General features: G+C 39.0%; 2 protein-coding genes across 4 annotated transcripts in view; both read right to left on the bottom strand.

The window, feature by feature from the left end:
* Nucleotides 1–3,815: 3,815 nt before the first annotated feature.
* LOC110338491 (zinc finger protein 501-like) lies at nt 3,816–25,120 on the bottom strand. Of its 3 annotated transcripts, none has more exons than XM_029532864.1 (5): nt 24,791–25,120; nt 23,468–23,598; nt 9,831–9,922; nt 6,995–7,121; nt 3,816–6,044 (listed from the first exon to the last, which is right to left on the bottom strand). In XM_029532864.1, exons 3-5 carry the CDS (start codon nt 9,858–9,860, stop codon nt 4,942–4,944), a joined length of 1,260 nt encoding a protein of 419 aa, XP_029388724.1. In that variant the 5' UTR covers nt 9,861–9,922; nt 23,468–23,598; nt 24,791–25,120; the 3' UTR covers nt 3,816–4,941. The 3 variants fall into 3 exon arrangements, with proteins under 3 accessions (XP_029388724.1, XP_029388726.1, XP_029388725.1); XM_029532866.1 differs by having other exon boundaries at nt 25,000–25,120; XM_029532865.1 differs by having other exon boundaries at nt 25,042–25,120.
* The window catches only part of LOC110337860 (zinc finger protein 595-like), a 40,707-nt gene continuing 37,866 nt past the window's right edge, over nt 23,474–26,314 (bottom strand). The window contains exon 7 of the mRNA XM_029532859.1: nt 23,474–23,598. Within this exon, the coding sequence (XP_029388719.1) occupies nt 23,558–23,598 (41 nt within the window). The 3' untranslated portion in view covers nt 23,474–23,557. The remainder of the gene's footprint in view (nt 23,599–26,314) is intronic.

The raw sequence follows: 26,314 nt of genomic DNA, 5'->3' as shown, positions 1-26,314 counted from the left end.
AGAAGAAGAAGAAGAAGAAGAAGAAGAAGAAGAAGAAGAAGAAGAAGAAGAAGAAGAAGAAGAAGAAGAAGAAGAAGAAAAGAAGAAGAAAAGAAAGCTCATCTACATTTGTTGCACAGCATGAATTTTGTTTGGACAACTAACCATTCCTGGCACAAATAACATTAAGGATGGTTTACTAACAGAGTATGGATTTGTAACAGCAGCAGTCAGTAAGCTGCAATGGCTGCACCTGTAAGTTGCAGTGACTTTGGAATCCAGACCTCAGATAATGAGAATAAGAAACATGGGCTGAAGAACTGAGCACTTCAACCATTATATATCATGAGGAAGAAGGAGGAGGAACTCTTGAACCTAGATGTGTTATAAGAGAATGTACTATTTACATAGAGAGGGATGTGTGGTTTTATATGGTTACAGAGCAAAGTATAAAACAGCAGATGTCTTAATTACTTTTCTGTTGAGTGAGAAAACATTTATCAAAACCAACTTGGGGTCAAGCATAGTGGCACATGCCTTTAATCCCTGTAACTGGGGACACAGAGGCAGCTAGATTTATGTAAGTTCAAGATCAATCCAGTCTACATTTTGAGGTCCAAGACAGCCAAAATTAATAGTGATATCCTGTCTTAAAAAAAAATGCTGAGCCTGGTGTGGCCCTGGTGTGAAGAGTGACATGGTTTCTACCCTGGAACAGGGCCCTGGTGTGAGCCTCCACTAGTTGTTGAACCCAGTGTGGCTTTAGTGGAGACAGAGTGACAAGGTTCCTGCTCCTGGAACAAGACATAGGTGTAAGCCTCCAAGAGTGTTGATGGCTGCTGTGGGCCTAAGGCTTGTTTGTAATAATAATGTACATATTTCACATTCCTTTAAGGAATGTCCTCCCTGTTAATGTTTATGACGCCCCGATAATTAGAAACAGAATGAGTCAAAGAGTTGAGGGTATGTCTAATGTTTCAGCAAAATGGTACATGATGGAACCTCCAAGAGAGAGGCCTTAAGGCTATGGAAAAGAACTCTAAAAAATGAATTCAAAAATGTATAATTTCGCCGGGCAGTGGTGGCGCACACCTTTAATCCCAGCACTTGGGAGGCAGAGGCAGGCGGATTTCTGAGTTCGAGGCCAGCCTGGTCTACAAAGTGAGTACCAGGACAGCCAGGGCTATACAGAGGAACCCTGTCTCAAAAAACCAAAAAAAAAAAAAATGTATAATTTCTTAACTATGCAAAAATATGCAATATGAATTATGAGGGGCTTCATGAATCTAAAAAAGAAAGGCAGTTGCATTAATGAGCTAGCTTGTCAGAATGATACAGAGGCAGGTATCTATCAAGGTAGGCAGATTCCTGAGTTCAGGATCAGCCTAGGACAGAGCAAGGTTAGGCTCAGGTGTGGTGGAAATGTTAATTTCAGGGCAGGGTCCCACCCAATTAGCTATACATTTGTGCTTAACAATGGCAGACTGATCTCTGAATTCTTTTGCAATGTTAAGAAAAATTCTATGCTTTTTCTCCAAAGAATCAAAGGGCTGGGTTCCTGGCATCCAGCTTCACAAGATAAGCAAAAGGAAACCTGGAGTGAATGAATGATTTGATATGTAAAGTAAAATTTAAAAAAAAAAGGCTGGTGAGATGGCTCAGCGCTCTTCCAAAGGTGCGGAGTTCAAATCCCAGCAACCACATGGTGGCTCAAACCATCCTTAATGAGATCTGACTCCCTCTTCTGGAGTGTCTGAAGACAGCTACAGTGTACTTACATATAATAAGTAAATAAAATCTTAAAAAAAAAAAAAAAAAAAACTGGGCCTGTTTTCTGCAGGAGATAAGCTATCCAGAGAATTTTGTAGGAGGATAAAAAGAACTGCTTTGACACACACACACACACACACACACAAAAGCAAGCAGGACATAGATAGAGAAGTCTCTTAGAATAGCAAGCAAGCAGAATATAGAAAGAAAAGTCTCCATAGAGAAAGCACAACATAGAGAGTAGACCAAAAAGCTATATCAAGCAGAATGCAGGTTGTCAGGTTGGATCCACAATTGACTTCCAGTCAAACCTCTCCAAGTCTGGTCCTTGGCAGGCAAAAACAAAACCAACTAACCAAACAACCAAAACTTGGGAAGGAATAGGGTTTATTTCATCCCAGTTCACCACTGAGGGAAAACAAAGGAGGAATCTGGAGGCAGGAACCATAGCAGAGATATCTGGGTTGCTGTCCAAGGGCAGCTTTCTTTCTTATACAACCATGGACAACTTTCTCATGGGTAGCAATATCCACAGTGAGCTGGTTCCTCCTACACCAATCACTAATCATAAAAATGGCATATAGACATCTCATGGACTAACAAGATGGAGGCAATTCTTTCTTGGAGGTTAACTCTTCCAAAAAAAAGCCTTAATTTCTGTCATGTTGACAAACATCAATTGGTACTACAGTCTATCAATCATAACCTTTTCCTTCTTTTTGATTCTAAAATACAACTTTAAAGGTCCCCATAACCTTATTTTTTAAGTAAAATAAAATGAGCACTTAAAAATCAGATGTCTCTTTAAAAGTCATCTTTTAACTGTAGCTGCTACTCAAATGAAAAGTTATACTCTTATTCTAAGATGCAGGGACTATGGCACAATTACCACAAAATCAAATTAAATCCAGAATCAAATATACAAACACTTTAATATTTTATGTCATAAAGTCCACAGCCTTGTTCAGTTTAATTCTCTTATTCCTCCATGTAGAGCACAAACAACTTGTTTCAGAATCTCAAGCCAGTTGGATTCCATACCTGTCATTATCCTTGGCAGTTAGCCCATGATCCTGACAACTCCAATATAGTGGAGTTTCTACTACAACTGGGGCTGCATATTCACCAATGTCCTCCCCTCAGGGAACCTCTGACGCAGCTACACAATGCCAAACCTCAGCTGTTGAACCCTTCAAAGCCAGTACTATGTGAGAGACTTAATTGGACAAGCTCTGTTACAAGATGCACATGCAGACTTGACCCCTCCCAAGAACAAATTTATAGAATCAATCTCTCTCTCTCTCTCTCTCTCTCTCTCTCTCTCTCTCTCTCTCTCTCTCTCTCTCTCTCTCTCTCTCTCTCTAACTGTGGTCCAACTACTCCAACAATAGCTGCCTCTGTACAGAAGGTGTAAGAATCCAGTAATTGTTCAGTTCCAAGAGTGAATGTCTCAGCTGACCCTCGGAAGAAGTAGACTCTAATGGCAGTGAAGGAATGACTTTTGAGAGAGGTGAGAGCAAGCAGGCAAAGAGCAAAAACTCCCTCTTCCACATTCTTATATAGTCCACCAGCAGAATGTGTGGCTCAGATTAAAGTGGGTCTTCCCACCTCCAAAGACTTGGACTAAGGGTGTGTCTTTCCACCTCAAAGATACAGATTAAAGGTGTCTTTCCAACTCAAAGATCTGGATTAGAAGTAGATCTTCCCACTTCAAAGTTAAGCAAAAATCTCTCACAGGTGTGCCCCTCAATTTTGAGAATTTAATTACAGATGAAGTCAAAGAATAGCCATCTCAAGTATCAATCAATATCGTAATACAGTACTTTGGCACTATAGTGAATACTTTCCTTTTTTCTTAAAAAAGAAAAAATGATCTTCCAGGACACCACTGAGGAAGCCTAAGCTCTACATGAGAATGCACATATTGTCTTATTCACATCTCTTTAAAGCTCCATAGTTTCTTGACAGTTGTACAAATGGACTCAAACATTCAATTAAGTTGAATATATTTTTTATTAATACATTTTCCTGAGTTTTATTTCATGATATTTCTAATAGGTCTACAATATTAGCATTGAATGAAAAGGATTCAACAAAACTCAATTCACTTCTTGAGGCATATAGGATGGAATTTCTATGGCATGGAGGACATAAAGAGAGCATGATGACAGTATTAGTCCACAGGCAGTAGTGCACTGAGAGTCTTTGCTCTTTTAATCACAGATGCTAAGCATGAGTTTAGAATCATGCATGGACACAGCCCAATTTGACAGTATCTATCACTGACCGTTTTGTAATGGTTAATTTTCATTCTCCTCCCTATAGACCTCTCACTCTCTTGTAGGAGAGAGAGTAGCTTCCACTCTTAGGCTTTCCTAAGCCTCTATGTTCTGTCTGTGTTGAGCCCTTTTAATAAGACCAAATATTATTGGGGCAGTAAGCCTGGAGAAGTAAGGACATACAATCTTCCCTACTTCAGTTGATCAAATGCTTTCTCTTTAATATTAATTTTCTGGTGAACATAATAGGAAAACAACTAACAGGTCCACAACATGTATGAGAGACTTTTCCAGGATTGGGAACTGACAACAAAGTATGCATGCTACCTAAGTCCATCTTGTTGACCCAATGGGTCTTTAGTGGGGCTACATAAAACAGCAGAATGGACTCAAAGACAGTTGCCATCAGGAAACTTCAACCCAACCTGGAAAACAACTTATAAGCACTGGACACCTGAAGCACACTGTGCAAATGCAGGCATATCTACTGATTAAAAGGCATTCTATTTTGGTGGTTTCATTTGTCAAAGCTTCTACTAAATAGCATGTGATTTGAGTTTCTTCATGGGAGTTAAGAAGACTGAAGTGTGTCAGTTTCATGGACTTCATGAATCCATTTTGGAATTTTATTTCCTGCCTTTATCAGCTTTTCTGCAGGAAGGAACATTTCAGTCTCTGGGAAACTGCTACACAAATAGCATATTCTTCAGGCTTTTCCATTCTGTATTCATTGTGAAGTATTTGAGATTGAAAAGTAGAATGTTTTAATAAAGTATTTTGTACATTGTCATGTTTTAATAATTTTGCCTCAGGGTAAACACTTGATGTTTTCTAAGATTTGAACATTACTTGAAGGATTTCAGAAATTTCTCATGTTCATAATTGATTTCTAGTGTGGAGCATGCAATGATTTTTAAGGGCATAACTTGGATAAAGTACATGCTACATTCTTAACAAATGGAAACTTTCCTTCAGTACTATGAACTTTCTGATGTTTTCTTAGACCTGAGAGGTGAGTAAAGACTTTGACACATTTACTGCATTGGTAAGGTTCTTCTCCTGTATGAATTCTATGATGTATTCTAAGTTGGACTTTCTGAATAAAGCATTTGTTACATTCATTGCATTTGTAAGGTTTCTCTCCAGTATGAATTTTCTGATGTCTTCTAAGATCTGAGCCACTAGTAAAAGATTTCTTACATTCACTACATTGGTACGGTTTTTCTCCTGTATGAATTCTCTGATGTTTTCTAAGGCCTGAGCAACATGTAAAGGATTTCTCACATTCACTGCATTTGTAAGGTTTTTCTCCTGTGTGAATTCTCTGATGTATTGTAAGTTGGGCTTTCTGAATGAAGCGTTTGTTACATTCACTACATTTGTAAGGTTTTTCCCCTGTATGAATTCTCTGATGAGTTCTTAAATATGTCAGTCGGCTAAACTTTTTTCCACATTCATTACATTTGTAATGTTTCTCCCCTGTATGAATTGTGTGATGGCTTCTTAGGTGTGTGAGTTGGCTAAAACATTTGTGACATTCACTGCATTTATACGGTCTCTCTCCAATATGGGTTCTGTAATGATATTTAACCTGATAAAACTGATAAAAGCACTTGCCACAAGACTTACATTTGTGGGGTTTCTCTCCAGAATGATTTCTGTGCTGTATTCTGAGGCATGAATGGATTCTTTGATTTAGACTGATGATGGGAAACAAATTTAAACAGTATACACAGTCTTTGAACTTGCAAGGTTGTTCTCTAGAGCCCCTACTTTTATGTCTGTTTATGGTTGAAGACTCAACAGAAGCATCCTTGTTTTTACCATGTCTGCACTTACTGCAGTTCTCTGCAGTATCATGTGTGTCATATGGTGTACACTGGGAGGATTCATGAACCATTTGGCCAAACTCATTGCATTTATAAGACTTCTCTTGGATATTCACATGCTGATGAACAATATGCTTTGCGCCTTGATAGAGGATGTTTTCATATTTTCCACTTATGCGATGGTTCTCTGGAAAGTTAGCACAATTATGGATAATAGGGATTGAAGCATGAGTAACAGATTCAATAACTGATGTTTCCTTAAGTTCTCTAAAGCATTTAACAATAGCAATTCTCAAGAATACCACTCTCAGCAGAGGTCTTCTGTGTTTCACTATCATTAAATGGAAGCTCAGAAAAAAAAAAAAAAACAACAACAACAAAAAAAAAAAACCTGCACTCTGATCTCCATCAAATGGAAAGAACCAATAACAGTCTCTTCATTCTTATCTAAACTACTTACCTTTCAGAGGTTGGACAAATGGGTGATGGAGCAATAATGAACTTTGAGACAGTAGGTCTCTGAAGTGTCATATGAAGGGTGTTTCTCTATTTTCTTGTTGTTTATAGTTTTGAAACAGAGTCCATTATGTAGGCTTTCTTGCCCAGTAACATACTACGTAAATCAGGCCCTCTAGAAACTCACCAGATCCTCATGCTTCAGCATCCCTAGGGCTAGGATTAAAATCATGCTGTGCCAGGACTATAGAGACCACATATCAAAAAATAAAGAAAGAAACAAAAAGAACAACATGCTTACCACCAACAGCTCTTTATTTTAAAACCTCTCAATTTTTAAAAATCAGGAAGCGGTGAATTGTTTAAATCAATATGAAAATCAAAATAGTCCAATTAATTAAGTGTACTGCAAAGCATTTCCTTGCTCTGAATATTTAATTTTCTTCCAACATTGAAGTTTTCCTTAAAAACCATATAAGAGAGATGGAGAGTTTGTACAGAATATAGCATTGGTTACTGTTGCAGAGAACAAAGAAAAATGTAAAAGAAGCACCATGAAAAAGTGTTCATTATCAGAATTTCTCTTATTTCTGGTAGTCTCAGACAGTTCAGAGAATTTACATACATACAAAGTAGGTAAATACAAAGAATAAGTCAGGGATTCTACAAGAACATTCTTACCTACAAAGACTAGATTGCTGTAATTCTCCAATATCACATCCATGTACAAAGCCCTCTGAGCAGAGTCCAGGCATTCCCACTCCTCCTGAGAGAAGTCCACAGTCACATCTCTGAATGTCAACAAACCCTATAATGGAAAATTACCCATTTACTATGTTCAGCTGGGGGAGGGGTGTTTTCTTAGGTAAAAGGAAATTACATAATGAATTAGACCTAATGAATTAGAGACATTTTTGTGATATAGACAAGATCAATTATTCAATGATAAGTTTTCTAGAGGTGCTACAGAGATGGTTCGGAAGGAAGCAGCACTAGATGTTCTTCCATAGGACTCACACTTGGTTCCCAGCACCCACATCAGGCTAAACAAGAGAACTAGCTCTAGTTGTATCAGATCTAATGCTTTCTTTCTTCTGAATTCTGAAGGTATAGCATTCACAAATACATTAAAGCAAATATACTCACATACATAAAATAAAAATGAAAGTTAATTTTAATAAAGGATACTTTGAGCTGGGCATGGGGGCACGTGCCTTTAACCCCAGCACTTGTTAGGCAGAGGCAGGCAGATCTCTGTGAATTCGAGACTAGCCTGGTCTACAAAGAAAGTTCCAAGGCAGCCAGGGCTACACAAACACACACTCACACATACCCCCCCCACACACACACCAAAACAAAACAAAACAAAAACCTGTCTCAAAAAAAATCAAATAAATAGGGCTGAAGAGATGGTTCAGCAGTTAAGAGCACTGACTATTCTTTCAGAGGTCCTGAGTTTAATTTCTAGCAACTACATGGTGGTTTACAAGTAGAGGGATCCAATGCCCTCTTCTTGTGTGTCTGAAGAGTGCAACAGTGTCCTCACATACGTAAATCTTTTTTTTTTTTCATAAAATAAATCTTAAAGAAAAATAAATAAATAAGTCAAAAGGACACTTTCTGGAACAGTCATGTTCTGTCTTGTATTTCCTATCTCGGTGAAAACAGGATGATCGTGATGATGGTCTCACAATCAACAAGCTCGTAGGGACTATAAAATACACATTTGAGGATGTAGAAATGTAATTCTATAAAGGCTGTATTGATATCAAACAGGATCACAGTGTCTCCTCTCAGATAGAGAAGTTATGATGAGCAAAACCACTTCCAAATTCTATCCTGTTGAAATACAGACTCTAGATCATCCTTGTCTGCAGTTGGGTTCTAATTAATTGACTCTATTCTAAAATGCTCAGTTCAGATGCTAAGGCCTATGTGCAGTGCTGTACCCTTTCTAAAACAAAGAATATGGAATGCAGAAATCATGGATGAGTCAAAAGTCAAATAGTTCAGGCCAGGAACTGGTGGCGCACGCCTGTAATCCTAGCACTTGAGAGGCAGAGGCAGGCGTATTTCTGAGTTCGAGGCCAGCCTGGTCTACAGAGTGAGTTCCAGGACAGCCAGGGCTACACAGAGAAACCCTGCCTCAAAAAAACAGAAAAAAAAAAAAAAGGCAAAAAGTTCTTTTTAAAGGTAAGGAATATAAAACATTACTAATTCAACTAATGTTTCAAACAAGAAACAGAATCAATATTAGAAAAAACATCAAGAGACAGTGTTAATATTCTCTAAATTTTTCTAAAAATCAATTCAACCAATACAGGTAAATAACAATTTCAGAAATCCCATACTCTCTACAGAATAGTTAGAAAAATATCTGTAAATAAACAACCTGTGTGAAAATTCGTTCAGATGAAGTAGAAAGATTATCTGTGATCAAAACAAATGTATTAAGCTGAATAAACATTATACTAACTCTTCACTAATTCTGAACATAGTATTGCTCAAGAAATTGCCTCAACTGAAAACATGAATGTGAGCTGGGTAATGATGCCACTTGCATTTGGCAGGTAATGGCCAGCATTCAGGAGGCAGAGACAAGCAGATCTCTTTGAGTTTGAGGCCAGCCTATTCTACAGAACTAATTCCAGAGCAGCCAAGACTAGAGAGGGACACCCTATTTTGAACCCCTTTTCCCCCCCCAAAAAAAAAGAAAGAAAAAGAAAAGAAATTTTGAATCTTGTAAGTTCTCCTCTGCCTCACTGTTTCAGCTCAATCTTCTAACAAGATTTTAGGTTGCATAAATAATTACCATTTTTTATTCTTTTTCAAAAAATAGAAAATGACAGTTTACATACTGGCTCTGTCATGAAGCAGAAAAGTAAACCTGGGGGCTGGAAGTAAAGGGCACTTGCTGTTCCTGCAGAGAAACCTATTTTAATTTTCTCTACACATAAGACAGCTCATTACAGTGACTGATTCTAGTGCCAAGGATTTGGTGCCATCCTCAGGCATCCACAGGCACCATGCAGGCATCTAGTGCACAGAAAAGACATGGAGATGAACATTCACAGTTAGATAAAAAAAATTTTTTTGAAAGAAAGATATGGAAATCAATCCATCTCAAGCTCACTTCAAAAACACTACCTATGTAATACCTACCTTCCTCACTAATATATAAGGACACAGATCCACCCACTGTAGGAACTGAGAATCAATGCATTTCTTTGGTCACCATTTACAATGAACTCTCTCAGAATTGAATTAATTAAGTCCATGAAAATTTATGTCCCCACAATAATAACTGAGGGAAGATACACTGGAATAAGGCTCTGTATGTATGTGACAAGACATAAAGACTTGATCCTGGTTACTAGAGAAGGGAAAAACAAAAAAACAAAACAAGACAATACAAAACAGTAACAATTTAAATGACATTACCAGAGGCAGAAAATTAAAAGAATGAACAGTTTCAACATAAAAACAATTTTCAAAGAAATCTAGACACAATACCAACCTGGGGCACATTTACTGGAGAAGCAGCCATTTCTCTCTGTTACTCTTCTCTGACTTTCTGTCTCAGGAACAAAGACTGGAACTTTTGTTGAACTTCCACATTGAGAAGTCAAAAATACAAAATTAAAATTAATCCAACTGTGTTACAAACTATGTCAAACCACATAAAAAGACCCCAAAATAAAAATGATACTCGAGGTCTTGTCAATACTCCTACACAGAAGAGTGTGGAAGGATATATTTGGAGTGGGGGAAAAAAAACCTGTGAACTTTATCACTGAACATTGACTCATAAAATTCATGGCCAAATAAGTGTACTTGAAGAAAGTTGTAAAATATCATAGACACAGTTCAAGATTTTGTGATAAACTCCTAAAGGTTACTAGGATCATCAACAGCACTTATGTCATACCTACGCCAACATACTATACAGGGAAAACCAAACAGCATTAGCAAGAACACTGTACATAGAGAAGATGCATGCACTCACCAGTCTTATTGAATCTAAAGCCATAAGATCAAGATAAAGAGACTGGCTTGGTGGTGGTGGCACACACCTTTAATCCCAGTACTCAGAAAAACACAGACAGGAGGATTTCACTGAGTTTGAGGCCAGTCTGATCTATAGAACAAGTCTCAGGATAGCCAGGATTACTCACAGAGAAACCCTTTCTTGAAAAATCAAAGAGAAGGAGGAGGAATGTAAACCAGAAAAAAATGAAGACAAAGGAGAAAAAGATAGAAAAGAAAGACACCAAGCTCATTCCTAATGATAGAAGTCCCCACAGACATCAGGACTTGATATAATACAAAACTATTTTCCAGCCCACAGCTCTAGCAGAATCCTACTGCTCTATCAGAGGCCACAGTGGTACAGGAATCTGACATAAGACCTGCCTGCAGACATCCAATGTTTCCTCAGAGTCCAATCAGCTTGCCAAACAGCATCCCCTGGAAACTGTCACATGGACACAAGAAAATTATACAAATCAAAATGAAACATAACAAAAGAGTATTCCTTGGGATGTCACAAGACATGATCATATTTCATAATACATACAGAAGCACAAGGACAAAGGCAGCATGGTTCAGCACATTCAGAAACATGTAGAACATTGAACAGAGAACCCAGAAATAAACACAGCAAAGAGGTACTGTATGATAAGTATGTCAAAGATGAAGCCAAGAAAAGACTCTTTGAACGTTTGTGCTGAGAAAATGATTGTCCATGCAGAGAAGAGTAGTATTAGATCCATATCTCTCACCCTATAGAAAAATCAATACAAACTACTTCAAAGAGCTTCCTGGAAAACTTGAAATGTTGAAAATTCTAGAAGAAAACACGATGAAATACTTAAGAATTCAGAAAAAGCAAACAGTGTTCTAAAGTGATTTCAGGAACACAGAACATAACCAGGAAAAAAAATGACAGAGATTTCATGGAATATAAAGCTGCAAAGGTCAGAGAAGCACATGAAGAATGGTAGCTAAGAATGAATGGTAGCTAAGAAAGTGAAGTGGAAATAAACACCTAGCAAAGATTTATACATATGTGTGTGTGTGTGTGTGTCTTTCTACTTCAAATTAATCAAAAACCCTTTTTAAAAAAGAAGGAAGGAAAGAGAAAGAGAAAGAGAAAGAGAAAGAGAAAGAGAAAGAGAAAGAGAAAGAGAAAGAGAGAGGAGGGAGGGAGAGAGGGAGGGAGGGAGAGAGGGAGAGAGAAGGAAGGAAGGAAGGAAGGAAGGAAGGAAGGAAGGAAGGAAGGAAGGAAGGAAGGAAGGAAGGAAGGAAGGAAGGAAGGAAGGAAGGAAGGAAGGAAGGAAGGAAGGACCTCTATTTTTGGGTTTTAGTTCCAGATATAGTCAAGCTTATATCCAAAAATATTGATCACACCTTGATACACAAAGCAGATAAAGACAAATAGACACAAAGGTAAAAATTACTGACCAGTTGCCAGAATGGATATGGAAAAGAGATTCTCTCTAAGAAATGTGGGAGTTGAACTCAAGTTGACTTCATGCCAAGATACAGGACTATTTAAACTCCTATAAGTCAACCAATTCAAGGCACAAAATATGTAGACTCAGTGAGAAACAGTCATGTCAGTAGACACATGAAAAGCCTGTGGCAAAATAGCACATTGGATCAGTACAGAAGTTCTGAAGAATATGAGAACAGAAGGAACATGCCTCAGCATAATGAAGACAATGAGCAAAAACCTGAACCTGACATTACACAAACACAAGGGTGCCCTATCCCTCCACACTGAAGGGCATTAGTCTTTTCCCAGAGCAAGGACAGAGACAAATGTCAAATAGTCCAAAAAGAAAATTCAGAAGGTAAGTGTCTTTGTCAGGCTTATTATTGCTGTAATGAAACACCTTAACCAAAACCAATTTGGGTGCCGGGCGTGGTGGTGCAAGCCTTTGATCCCAGCACTCGGGAGGCAGAGGTAGGTGGATTTCTGAGTTCGAGGCCAGCCTGGTCTACAAAGTGAGTTGCAGGACAGCCAGGGCTACACAGAGAAACCCTGTCTTGAAAAACAAACAAACAAACAAACAACAACAAAAACAACAACAAAACAAAAGCAATTTGGAGAAGAAAGGGTTTATTTGGCTCACATTTCCATATCACTGTTAATCATTGAAGGAAGCTAAGACAGAATCTCATATAGGGTAGGAACATAGAAACAGAAATTGATCTTGAAGCTATGGAGAAGTGCTTACTGGATTGCACCTCAAGGCTTGCTCAGTCTGCTTTCTTATAGAACCCAGGATCTCCAGCCCAGGGATGGCATTACCCACAATGGGCTGGGCCCTTGTAAAATTGAAAATATGTTATATACATTCTCAGTCCAAGAGAGAAGTATTGGGGCACAGTTACAACCCAATCAAAACAAAACAAAATTCCAACAGTATAAATAACTCAATGTCCAATATCTGAGATCCAAACAGGATTTTCTGAGCTTATCCAAAAGACTTGGGACAGTCTTCTCGCTCCATTCTCTGCAGCACAAATAACATGTCTTCTAGGCTCTGGCTGGATCTACTCTACCACTGCTGCTGGTTTTGGTGGTTGTCTCGTGGCATCTCTAAAATGTTGGGGGTCAAAGTGCAACTGGGTTGAACTTCCACCAATGGCCTCTCCTTGGCTCTCTGCCGGACTCCAGAACTTCCACACAGTGCCAAGCCTAAATTGTTCTCCATGACCCCTTCATGATTTCAACACAAATCCTACGTAGGTGACCCTTGTACTACCAAGTTCAGCATCAAGTGTAAGGTATAACCTTAGCCTCCTCTAGAACACAGCTTCTATGTGCTGACCCTGAAGAAACACTTGACAGAAAATTTCACCTCAATCATGTTAGTCTCTTCTTAATCACCACTGATTTAACTCTTGCTAATAATTGTCCCGTAAAGCAAAGGTTTTTCTTCAGTGGTTCTAGTTTCCTGTTAATCTGAGCTGATTCTTCAGCCACAGCTAGCCAGAACCACAGATTCTCAACTCCAAATAGCAAATGGCCCTGACAGTCTTTAAGTGACTCTCAAAAACTTCCCTCTGGTACTTCACAAGCTAGGCCTGCAACATCTGCACTGTTTTCAATGTTCTTATTTTCAAAGCTCCCACAGAAAAACTCACCAAGTTTGAAACACTCAATGGCTTCCCTAGCCCAAAGTTCTAAAGTCCTTCCACAATCCTCCCTCCAAAACCAGTCAGGTCTACCACAGTGAAGCCTCTCGATCTAATTAGTCTCAGTTCTGGTTACTACTACTATGAAGAAACACCATGGCCAAAAGTAACTTACAGAGGAAAAGGTTTATTTACTTTACACTTCCATATTGTGGTTCATCGTTAAAGGAAATCAGGGCAGGAACTCAAACAGGGCAGAAACCTGGAAGCAAGACCTGGTTTAGAGGCCATGGAGGGATGCTGCTGACTGGCTGGCACTACAAGGCTTCCTCACCCTGCTTTCTTACAGAATCCAGGACCCCCCAGTCCAGGGATGCCACCACACACAATGGGGTTGGCCCTCCCCCATCAGTAACTAATGATGCCCTAAAGGCTTGCTTATAGACGTATCTTATGGAGGCATTTTCTTAATTGAGGTCCTCTCCTTTATGGGGCTTTGGCTTATGAGAAATTAACATAAAATTTTTGAGCACAGCATGTTTTTCCAATAAACAAGAAACATAATTCTGCATGTCAAAAACTGTAAATATTCCATGAGAAAGCTCAGAGATGATAACTGTGTTAATAAGTTATAAACTCCATAGACAATATCAATTAGTTTTGTACATTTCAACAGAAGATTCCGAAAATTCAGCAAACCACGCACAGTGGCTAAGAATGTCTTGGAAGCCCTGGTGTGGCATTTAAACTATTAAAAGTGCTCTGAAGGCAGCTGCGTGAGAGCATCATCAATGGCTATCCACATATGATGATTCTGTGTGCTGAGATACCAACTTTCCAGGCAAAGTATGTCCAGTAATGTAATAATGCCAGGACTATTTAGTGCGCAAAAAGATTTCTGGTTCCATCTGAGGATAAACCATGAAAGAAATGCACAGACGACACTGGCAAGTTAGTAAAAGCCAATTACTGGGACAGTCACAGGGTGAAAGAGGAAACCCACTCTTGAAATACAACAACATGTAAAAAATACTCAGACTACCTTGAAATAGTTCTCTTTGTACCATAGTCTAGTGCTGCTATCAGCCTGGTCAGCAAGATTTTGTTTGCAACAAGAAAGTGTTAATTTCGGGAAACTGTTTAGTGCACAACCTATGATGGAAAAGTAGTATTAGCACATCCAAATAGGGAACATTATAGAAGAGTGGAAAATAATGTAATGGTTAAAGGATGGGGAATGACTTATGGAAATTCATGCTGTCATAAAACATCACAGTTAGATTTATGACCATGTGACACAGCCTGGCTATAGCTCAAAACCTGTTCCACAAAATATGTGAAGTACAAGAGGGACTGAAAGGAAGAAACTGGGTAACCAGGGATGTGACAGAGGAAACAGTAATGGTACAAGATCTCCAGGGAGTTACAGAGGACACCCTCTTGAAATGCAAGTAGCAGACAGGGATTTTGGGAAGCCTGGATGAATCTAAATTCCAGGAGCTTTGAAATAGTTGCAATAGAAAGAAAAATAGATAATGCAAATACTATACCTATTCTGTAAATACTCTAATATCGATAATATAAATGGAAAAAACAGAATAAGTTATAGTTTGTGTAATCTAAACATTACCAATAACAGTAAAATATACACAACAGAATTTTGAGAGTCAACAGTTATAATTCAATGCACAGGGGATTCAGTCAGTAAGAAAAAGGCGGTGAAAAATGGATACAGCTATATATGATTTTTTTAGATTTATTTATTTATTATATATAAATAAGTACACTGTAGCTGTCTTCAGACACACCAGAAGAGGGCATCAGATCTCATTAAGATGGTTATGAGCCACCATGTGGTTACTGGGATTTGAGCTCAGGACCTCCAGAAGAGCAGTCAGTGTTCTTAACCACTGAGCCATCTCTCCAGCCCACATATGAATTTTTAAGAGAAAAATCAGGATGTCTTCACCTGGCATACATCATCTTAACTCTTGCCTGTGACATTCAGGCTGAGTAGAACTATCACCTCCATCAGTTAAAAACATTTCTGCCCAATGACAGATGCAGTATTTCAATTAATATGGGAAGGAAATGTGTCACATGTCTTAATTTTTTCCTTGTCTTCAACTGAAAAGGTTAATTTTCAATACACAGAGAATGGGCTGGAGGTCTTCCTGTGGTGCGATGACTCATGTTTTTACATTCTTCCACCATGAAATTTTCTGTCCAGGGCTTCTACATTAAAACCTGGAAGTGATTATTTCCTAAAAACACACACACTTCTAACAGCCATATGTCTACACATCTGGGACTTCCATTCAAAGAGCCCTGAGCATAGGAGCTAAGCAGTAAACAGGATGGGCAAGAATATCAGCTCTCTCAGATGCCTATGTATTGGTATTGTCTAAGAATGAATTTTATATAATACTGAGCATTGAACTTTGAATAGTAGATGAAGTCCAAGGTAGTTATGCTTGGTATTCAAATGGTGGGCCTCTGGATTTGTAGGAGGAGACTATCCCTAGGATAGTCTCTATGAGGCTGCCTCATTTCCCAGACCTATCTTGCTATTTTCACATTTAATTGCTATGTAAATGGACACTCATTTTCCAATGATCTTTTCATATACCAACATGGGCTTGGAAATATAATCTATATGAATATTTATCCATATTCTAATGTTCAGTGAGCATGAAATAATTTATATAAAGCATTGAAAGAAAATAACTGTCAATCATAGAGTACACAGAGGAAAAGTGACTGCTAGAATTGAGAGAGAAGGAAGTGCATTTGAAGGGGCCACAAATCAGCATAGTGTTGAAGGGGCCAGCTTAACATTACAAACTCCATTTTGCTTTCAGACTCCATTTTATGATTAACTTGCCCTCGAATGAACTCAGCTATTAGAAAAACCCCAACTTGTTCCAGGAGTCATGTCACACTGGTAACAATCACAATTCCCCTGGGCAAACCAGCCACTCTACTCCCTAGCAACAACCAATCAGTTCTTAAGGAGAAAGTACCTAATGTTTAAAGTAGATTGATTAAGCTAGCAACAATTGTTCATACCAAGCTGAAATCATTATTAGCCAAGCAATGCGTGCCAAGCAAATGTCAAACAATCATGTAACTGCAAAGTTGAAAGTGTCTTATCCTGCTACCATGATAAAAGGCAAGGCTGTTACTAGCTCAGAACCTTCCACACTATGCACTGTGCTGGGGAGGTTAGAGAGTCTGAGCTCAAGCTTGAATAAAGACTCTTTGCTTTTGCATACAAGTTGGACTCCTGGTGGTCTTTGGTGGTCTGTGGGGACCTTGTGACCTGGACATAACAGTGTTTTTATACAAGAACCTCTTTAGATAATAAAAATATGCACAGAAGACTCAGATATGAATTATCCTTGAGAACAAATGAAAGAATACATTTTATATGAGGAATTAATGAATACAAGAGAATTGGGAAGCAACCCATCATGTACAACTCAGGAAAGCACTAACCCTTACAGGGAATAGAGAACAATACCACCAGTAATCCATCATCCAGAACACCAGCAAAAACTTCTAGAGTAGAAAAGCTGAAACATGAAGTCTCAGTAGGAACAGAATTTCACCTACCATTCTTAAAAATTCATAAAACTCCTGGTAGACATTGAAGCAGCACAAAATCTTACCTCAGTGGTGTATGTGTCAGCCATGACTTTAATTCCAGCACTCAGGAGACAGAGGTAGGCAGATCTCTGAGTTCAAGGCCAACCTGGGCTATAGAGTTCCAAGATGGCCAGGACTACACAGAGAAACACTGTCTCCAAATGCCAAAGGGGATGGGGATAGGAATGGGGATGGGGATGGGGATGGGGATGGGGATGGGGATGGGGATGGGGATGGGGATGGGGAAGTGTATGTGTCAATCTAGGTTTACAGTCCAGGAAGAAGAAAATGTACTATAATTGGGAAAAGTTTCACATTCTCCCCAGTCATACTTAAGGTAGAATGTTAAAGTAGCTAGAGGGGATAGATGGAGTGAGGCTTGGTGGTTAGGAGCACTGCTTGTCCTTCCAGAGGACTGGGGTTAAAAAGCAACACCATGTGTCAGCTCATAAAACTGTGACTCTAGTTCTAAAGGATACAATGTCCACCTCTGTGGGCACTACATATATGATTCTCAGACATGCAGACCAAGCACCCATATACACATAATAATAATTATAAAAGAACAACCTCCATAAATTTGAAAGAGACAAAACAAACAAAAAAACAAAGAAAAACAGTAGGAAAGACATTGAACTCACCCTTTTTTAAAAAAAAAAAGTGTTATTGTTTATATAATCTATCTGAAGATATCACCAGATACTTTTTTAAAAGATTTATTTATTTTATGTATGAGTACATTGTCGCTGTTTTCAGACACACCAGAAGAGGGCGCCAGATCCCATTACAGATGGTTGTGAACCACCATGTGGTTGCTGGGAATTGAACTCAAGACCTTTGGAAGAGCAATCAGTGCTCATACCCACTGACCCACCTTTTCAGCCCCCACCAGAAACTTTTATACTTGAGAAATGCTTTAGTAATATTGAAAACTAAAGAAATATCATAAGCCAATCTCCAGTTTAGTATGTACCACTAATGAGCAGGGTGAAAAAAACAAATTAGTATTATATCCCATTCTCAGAAGCATCGAAGACCTCAAGAGCTCCCCGGAAATATCCTTTAATGTGTTCATATTCCTCAGCCAGGAGGGAATTACAAACTTGAGCATAACTGATACTCCATCTCACCAGAATGGCTAATGTGAAGAACCCAAATTGGGGGGGGGGGGGGTCAAGATGATGTGGTAGTTAGGAGCATGTACTATTTTTCTAGACTACCTGAATTAGAATCCCAGAACCAACACATGAGGAGATTCAATGCCCTCTTGTGACCTCCACAGGCACCAGACACAAAGACATATATACTCACCAAAACAAATGTCTACATAAAAGTAAAATAAAATAACAAAAACAAGAAAATAAAATGGAGGCTCATAAGGTAGAACCACAGAGTTAACTGTAACTGTAATTTGCTGCTAGCCTTGTCTACATACTGATTTTGACAACAATGACATTATATACACAGCAACTCTTTATGTATGTGTTAACCCCTCAAAAATAATAAACAGCAAATATAATCAAATGCCCAGAAATGGATTTGAAGAAATGATAAAGTGGGTCCTTATTGTAACTCCTGTTGGGAATGCAAACTACCACAAGCTGTAAAAGTCATTTTGGAGATGACAGAAACCACTTATGTGCACCATGCTATTATCCTTCAGAATACAAGACTGCTTCAACATGTGTACATTTCTCAATGTAAGACTGTGACCATCTAGACTGTAGCAGAAGGATCATGATCATGGCAATATAATCCATAAAACACCTGTGGGAAAATTGTTATCAAAGATTTGAAGTACCTGGGAATGGGGAAAACATACCTATGCATACTAAATATTAGAAGCCACAAACCAAAACTCCACATTTTACTAAATGAGGAAAACTGGAAGGAGTCCAACCTCCTCAGGACAGGGACAAGGGTGTCCAGTCTGTTCACACTCATTCTGCGCAGTGCATTAAATGTTATCCAGACCAAAAAGGAAAGGAAAAAACGAAACAAAACAAAACAAAAACCCCTCAATTTAAAAGGGTAAATACAGGTCAGATAGCAACTTCTTCCAAAGAAATATAATACTTTGGGGTTTTGGGGGGGAAGGGGTGTTGGAAGCAGGTACTTTGAGACAGGATTTCTCCCTGTAGCTTTGGCTGTCCTGGAATTCACTATGTAGACCAGGCTGGCTTTGAACTCACAAAGATCTGCCTGCCTCTGTCTCCCAAGTGCTGAAATTAAAGGTGTCTGCCACCACCGCTCAGCAAGAAATATAATTCTCGACTTAAAAAATTATAAATATTCCATGAGAAAGCTCAGATCTGAAAATCTTTGAAATAAGCCATAAAACTATGTTGTTTTACATATCAACAAGATGACAGTGAGAATACAGCAGACTACTAAGACCTCCATAATATCTAGGAAATATCTCAGACACCCTGATGATAGCCTTCATAGCAACAAAAGATGCAGTGTAAGCTAGTAGGCAAGAAGTCATCAATAACCTTACCCAGAGGGCTGGAGAGACAGCTCAGAGGTTAAGAGTACTGTTCCAGAGTCCTGAGTTCAATTTCCAGCCACCACATAGTGGCTTCCAACCATCTACACTTCAAACCAATGCCCTCTTCTAGCATGCATGCAGAAAGAACACTCATATACATAAAATAAATAAATAAATCTTTAAAACCTTCCCAGATGTGGACCACCTGTGCCATATTACCAACCTACAAGAGATTCTGTGTTAATCTACTGACATAGCACAGAAATCAGCAACCAGCTGGTCAGTGTCCTTTTCTTACCCAGTATCCTCTCCTTGAACCGCAAGACTGTATGTGACTTCTGGTGTATTTTGCTCCTTAGAAATATTTTCTACATGTGATATTCTTCAGCAAATTCTACTTAAAGGGGCTGGAGAGATGGCTCAGCGGGTAAGAGTACTGACTGCTCTTCCGAAGGTCCTGAGTTCAAATACCAGAAACCACATGGTGGCTCACAACTATCTATAATGAGATCTGAGGCCTTCTTCTGGTACGTCTGAAGACAGCTACAGTGTACTTAAGTATAATAAATCTTTTTTTTAAAAAAAAATTCTACTTAAAAAGTTAAGATAGCCAGTCAGACTCTATGTCACCCTGGATTGCCGGGATGTGGGGAAGGTTTGGAGGCATGCAGGGTATAAAACTGTTCAATAGAACTCAGGGCTCAGACTTTAGATGGATACTGGCTGATCTTGTGTATATCAACATTGCACAATAAATCTATCTCCTGGATCAGAGCTTGGTGGTTACTTCCTTTGGTTTCTAAAGTAGTGTCATGGTACAAAGACAGTTTTCTGCTTAAGGAAATAACTTTCTGGTTGAGTTCTGGGCCAGTCCTGGATAAGGAAATATGTACAATGCAGTGGAAACGTGGCCAAGAGCCCACGTCTGGGAAGGTGACAGGCCACAGAAGGCAAGTGACTCATGACATTTTGCTACATGTATAAGTACTCAAACTGCCTTTACCTGGCTCTGTCCTCATCTTAGCCTGCTTTCAGTCTAGGTCAGAGAACCTTTGTGTGTAATGGTCAACAGTTATTTCAGGGACTTATTACTGGTCACATAGGGAGAATGAGTGACTGCTCATTGCACAGCTATGAAGAGGAAATTTAAATAACCTGGTTCAAGTCCCAGGGAACATGACAAAGAGGGAACAAAGACTGGGAAAGCAGAAGAAAAGAGAGGTAATCTAAGAAACACAATATATTGAACAACATTCATAAAAATAGTCAGGAGAAAACTAACTTTACATTGAAGCACAAAGAATCTGAGTGTAGAAAGCACCCCCAGCTACATAAAGCAGACCCTGAGTTATCCCAACTGTGATTCCAGATGATACTGCAGAGCCAAATGACCACCAGAATATGGGAGTGGCAGAAGAGTAGATATACAGCATTATTTGACAGAGCAGCAGATCCAGAAACAGAACAATAGCAATGACCCTGTGCTTGTTAACAAAATAATATAGGTGTGTTACACAATAGGCAGCCTCATCAATCAAACACACTGGAAAAGTATCTAGCCACACAAATAAACTTCTATACATTCTCTCCCACTATACAATGAATCACAGACCTTCATGTATGAGCTGAAGCCAAAAAAGATGCATGGAAATCCTAAAAATTAAAAGTGTGAAGAAGCAGACGATAAAGCAGTTAAATGTATTAGCTAGCTATTTACCATATGACAGGTTAATACCCAAAATACATCATAAGAAAAAAATCATAAGTAAATAAAAATAACTTCAATTAAGAAGCAAATAATTTTAACAGATCATGCTAAATAGCAGTTAGAATTACCAATTAGTACACATTAAAAATGCTTCACACCATGAGTCATGAAAAAAATAAATGCTCACTTAAAGTGCACTAAGATCAGGGACTGGTGAGATGGCTCAGCGGGTAAGAGCACCCGATTGCTCTTCCAAAGGTCCTGAGTTCAAATCCCAGCAACCACATGGTGGCTCACAACCATCTCGTAACGAGATCTGACTCCTTCTTCTGGAGTGTCTGGAGACAGCTACAGTGTACTTACATATAATAAATAAATCTTTAAAAAAAAAAAGTGCACCAAGATCACACATTAGGTCAGTGCAATCTTGTCAGTGGCACACTCAGGTTTCCACAAAACGAATCGTGAAGACAATGCAACAGAAAAAACTCAGATAAACGGTGTCAGTGAGAAGCCAACTTACTGCGAGTCACTGTGCAGCTTCTTCAACTGCCAAATAATAAAACTATTCACAAAGATTTAACTATCACATGTGTGATTTCATAATAATATGTACTTGCAAAAATGAATTAGTCACTGACCAACATGCATGTGGACAGAAACGGTAGATGGAAAACAGGAGAATAAATATATGACACATAAACACTGACACACCTCTAGCATGGGTACACAATTGCCAAGGAGGTTCCTCTTAAAGGGATTCATTTCAAGAAGAATGGAATATTTCAGCAAAATATACAAAGGTAATGGTATCATGAAATTTAAGAAAGCACAGACTTCAAAATGCTTCAGAAGATGAAACCAAGATTTCAAATTCTATTAAAACCATGGCAATGAAAACCATTGAGTACCAGTGTGAAAACAAAAGATGTCAATAGAAATACAATATAGATACTGTTTACAGCTCTGCAGAGACACTAAGCGATGCTTATCAAAGTCCTGATGGCATCATTTTAGGAAATGGGAATTTTTTCTATGAAAGAAACAGAATCTAAAGGAAATTTCAAAAAGGTCAAAGTTAGGAGATCAGGAAACAAACCTAAAACACAATTTTCCCTAATTTTACAAGATGCTAAAATTACAGTAAGGAAAAATCATTTAATATTGAAGAGACAAAAGAGAGATGAATAGAATGGGGTCTTCATCACTGACCTGCAGTCATATAAATTATGTTTTCTCCTAGTATCAATTCTTGCATATAAAGTCAGTGACATGTAAAATAGGTAAGTTTGAGATTATTTATAGGAGAGTACTTCAAAAACCTTTTTAGAGAAATAATGTGGCAAAACCAATCTAATGTCTCATTTGTACTATCACTGTACGTTAAAATTCTTCTTTAGAGTTTTTATTTAATCTGGTGGGTATCAGTGTTCTGCCACATGTATATATGTGCTGTGTGTTTGAACCTAGCGTCCACTGAGATCAGAAAAGGCATTAGACCTCTAGAACCAAATTATGGATAGGTTATCAGTCAGTATATGGATGCTGTGAATGAACTTAGGTCCTCTTCAGAGCAGAAACGGCTATTAACTTTTGAACCATCTAAACAGTGCCTCTCCCCAATTCCATTTTCCATCTCACTTGACCCTCTCACCACACCTAACTCAATTCCTCTAAAATACCTAGTATATTTGCTTCTGTGTCCTCCCCCTCCACCTGCTAGGCCTCTGTTCTGCTTCAAAAATGAGCAGCTCTGGCTTATGTGTGAGACCTGCAGAAGAAAGAAATTTTTCAGAGAGCACCTGAATTTCGAACACAGGACTATATTCCGTAGATCATGAGAAAATAAAATAGACGGTTCTACAAATAATTCCCCAGGTGTCGTGCAGGGTCGGAATACTGAAAACACTTAGGGAACATTTTCAGTTAGCATATCTGGAGTCCCACCACTTCTAATCAAAAACACAAGGGCAGAAAGGAAGCTGAATGACTGGGATGACAGTATTACACACTGATGAGTTCTGAATCTGTCACGAAACAAAAATGACTGAAGCCCTCAGCCACCCAAAAGGACACTCATTCTCGTAAAGCTCACATGCTTGCAAAGTAGTTTTCCTAGGATCCCAGAGGGGCAAAGGAGCTACAAGCAAACTATTCTCACCCACAGACAGCAAAGGGACTGGTGCTATTCTGCAACATCCAATCTCCATGCAAAGCCCTCTGTGCAGGGTCCAGGCATTACCCCGCCTCCTCAGAGTATTCCACAGCCACAGCCCTGGCTGTCAACCAACCCTGAAATTAAAAAAAAACAAAGGAAGTGAGTGTTTGAGCCATCTTTGTTTCTACACTGCTTTAATCCCAGCACTCAGAAAATAGAAACAGAAAGATAGATATCCCATGTGGAATCAGGCTGGTATATATAGTGAGTTCTTAGCCAGACAGGGCAAAATTGAAATACTTATTCAACCAAACAAAGTCAAAACCGAACAACACCATGTCAACTTGGCCATTTGTCTATGAGAAGAGTGCTTTTCTTGAAACAGGAAGAGAAAATATTGCACATATACTTGCATGAGTAGAATTATTTAAGAGATGCTTTCTAATTTCATCCCAATGTAGTGTTTTATAGCTGTAAAAAAAAAAAAATTGTGGCCTGATATCCTCTCACAACTTGCATACACTCTTGTGATTTTTCCAGAATCTAAGCTGTAAAATAAGAATTAAATATATGAGTCGGGCGGTGGTGGCGCACGCCTTTAATCCCAGCACTTGGGAGGCAGAAACAGGTAAATTTCTGAGTTCGAGGCCAGCCTGGACTACAAAGTGAGTTTCAGGACAGCCAGGGCTATACAGAGAAACCCTGTCTGTAAAAACAAAACAAAACAACAACAACAACAACAAACAAGAAACAACAAAACAAACAAACAAAAAAGAATTAAATATATTAAAACACATTTTTGAATGATGTATTTACATCCTAGAGTGCTTACTTCTAGGTGGAAAATACGTGGGGATTTAAAAAAACTGCCTGTAATTTCAGTTCCATGGAAACGGACACCCTTATACAGACATATATAAAAGCAGAACACCAATGTCAACAAAACAGTTTTTAAGTTTGCTTAGTAAATGTTAACGTTTACAGGCATAACTATAAGGTTTGGCAAAATATACTTTCTGATTCCATCAAATCTACAGTGGTCTAACATCTAAAAAGTTCTCCGGGGATGCCTTGTCCCCAGGGTAAAAAACCACTCTCTTAAGGCCACTTTCATGGTTGGAAAAGTAGTAAGAGGAGGGGAGTTAGAAAGCGTGGTTGAGTTTAAATTCCACGGGACACGCATTTGCCTCAATGGCAAAGAGAACCATGTTTACCAACAACAGATAATTCAAATCCCCTACGAGATTATTGTTCTGTTAAATATCCTGGCAACCATAAGATGAACTAAAAAAAAAAAAAAAAAAATCAATATAAGGCCCAGCTCACATAATGTAAAATTTATCGATAAGGGTGAGACATCCACAGCAATTTCAGAGCCGGCTTCCTTAAGAGCAGCAGAGAAACTAATCACTCCAGGTCAGGTTCACTCAAGTTTCCCAGCCCCGCAGCTCCTCTGACCCGGGAGGTTCAAGGGCCGCCGGGCAGCGGTTCCCGCCGCTGCTTTGCTGACTCTCCCAGGACGCCCGGCGTGGCACCTGTGGATGCCGGGAGTTTCCACAACCACTTGAGACGCCAACCTGTATCCTTCGCAATCCCCACTCTGAAGCAAGACGCTTCCCACGTTCCCGGGGGAATGTTGAGCGTCCAAAATCCCACTTCCTTCCGTTCCTCAGTGCCTCCTCTGGCTCCACCCATCACATACCTGTTCAGGTCACGTGCCTTGTGACTCCCTCCCACCCACTTCCTCTGCCCCATTCAGATTCCCATCCTCCTCACTGTTTCTGGGTCTGAAGAGAGCAAATGTCCGTTGATCACTCCCCAGAGATCCTGAAGTTGGCGACATTCCTAGTTGTGCTGTAAAATCCATTCCTCCCGTCCCTCTGTACTAGCAATGACTTATGGGAAATTATGCTGTTTCAGGGATTTTTTTTTTCTCCACCGGCAGGTTTGCCTACTCTGTTCAGCAAGCTTAATATAGAGAATCAAAATATATGTGACTGCCGTGTGTATAGAATAGGGAATCAACACGGGCATGAAGAGCTGTGGGCTCAGCTTTGTACTGAGGTCAAGTGAGCAGCCTGCAGAAAGAAGGCATGGTGTCCTTGAACTTGTCACTATGTTTTTCAAGGGCATAAGACTCTGGTACTAAGCGCTTCTCTGTGGCAGGGTTATAGCTTATATGAACTTGCCATTTGCCAAGAGGTGGCTGAGATGGCTGCAGCTTGAGACAAAGGAATAAAACCAATCTAATTCCCAACTCTTTCCTCGTGTCCAAGAGGGAAATGCGTGAAAATGTGTCATGAGAACTTTCAAAATCGAATGTTTAATAGATTGTAATACTATGCCAAATCCAGACATTCTGTGAAACACGGTGGCCTTTATTCAGTGTGAACTGGACCTCGAGATAACATGAAAAGCCCTATAGCAACAAAAAAGGAATTAGATGTTCTTAACCACCAGAAATCATAATAATGAGTGGATTCAAAACTCAAGGTTCAAACTATCAAACAGAAAAAAACTCAAAAAAGTAAAGAAAAAAACCCGAATATCAAAGAAAAAAAATGAATGCACAAGAAGTAGGACTGAATTTATTGAAGTATGTCAGTGTTTTTCCTGCATGTACTATTTTTCTTGTACTTGTGCCTGGTGCCACCAGAAGTAAAATACCGCAGCTCCTGAATCCTGGAACTGAATCTTCTTCCCTGGAATCACCTTCTCTTGATGCAAGTGGTCTCTGCAATATCCAACACTGGTTTCCCCTCTTTCTTCTTACCTGAGACTTCACTGAATTCAGTGTTTGCTTTCAACACTACCACCTTGTCTTTCCCTTACATGATTATAAGAGGTGTC

This window comes from Mus pahari, chromosome 21 (assembly GCF_900095145.1).
Source record: "Mus pahari chromosome 21, PAHARI_EIJ_v1.1, whole genome shotgun sequence".
Lineage (NCBI taxonomy): Eukaryota > Metazoa > Chordata > Mammalia > Rodentia > Muridae > Mus > Mus pahari.
The sequence above is the reverse complement of the archived record's forward strand: the minus strand, read 5'-3'. Positions and strand labels throughout refer to the sequence as shown.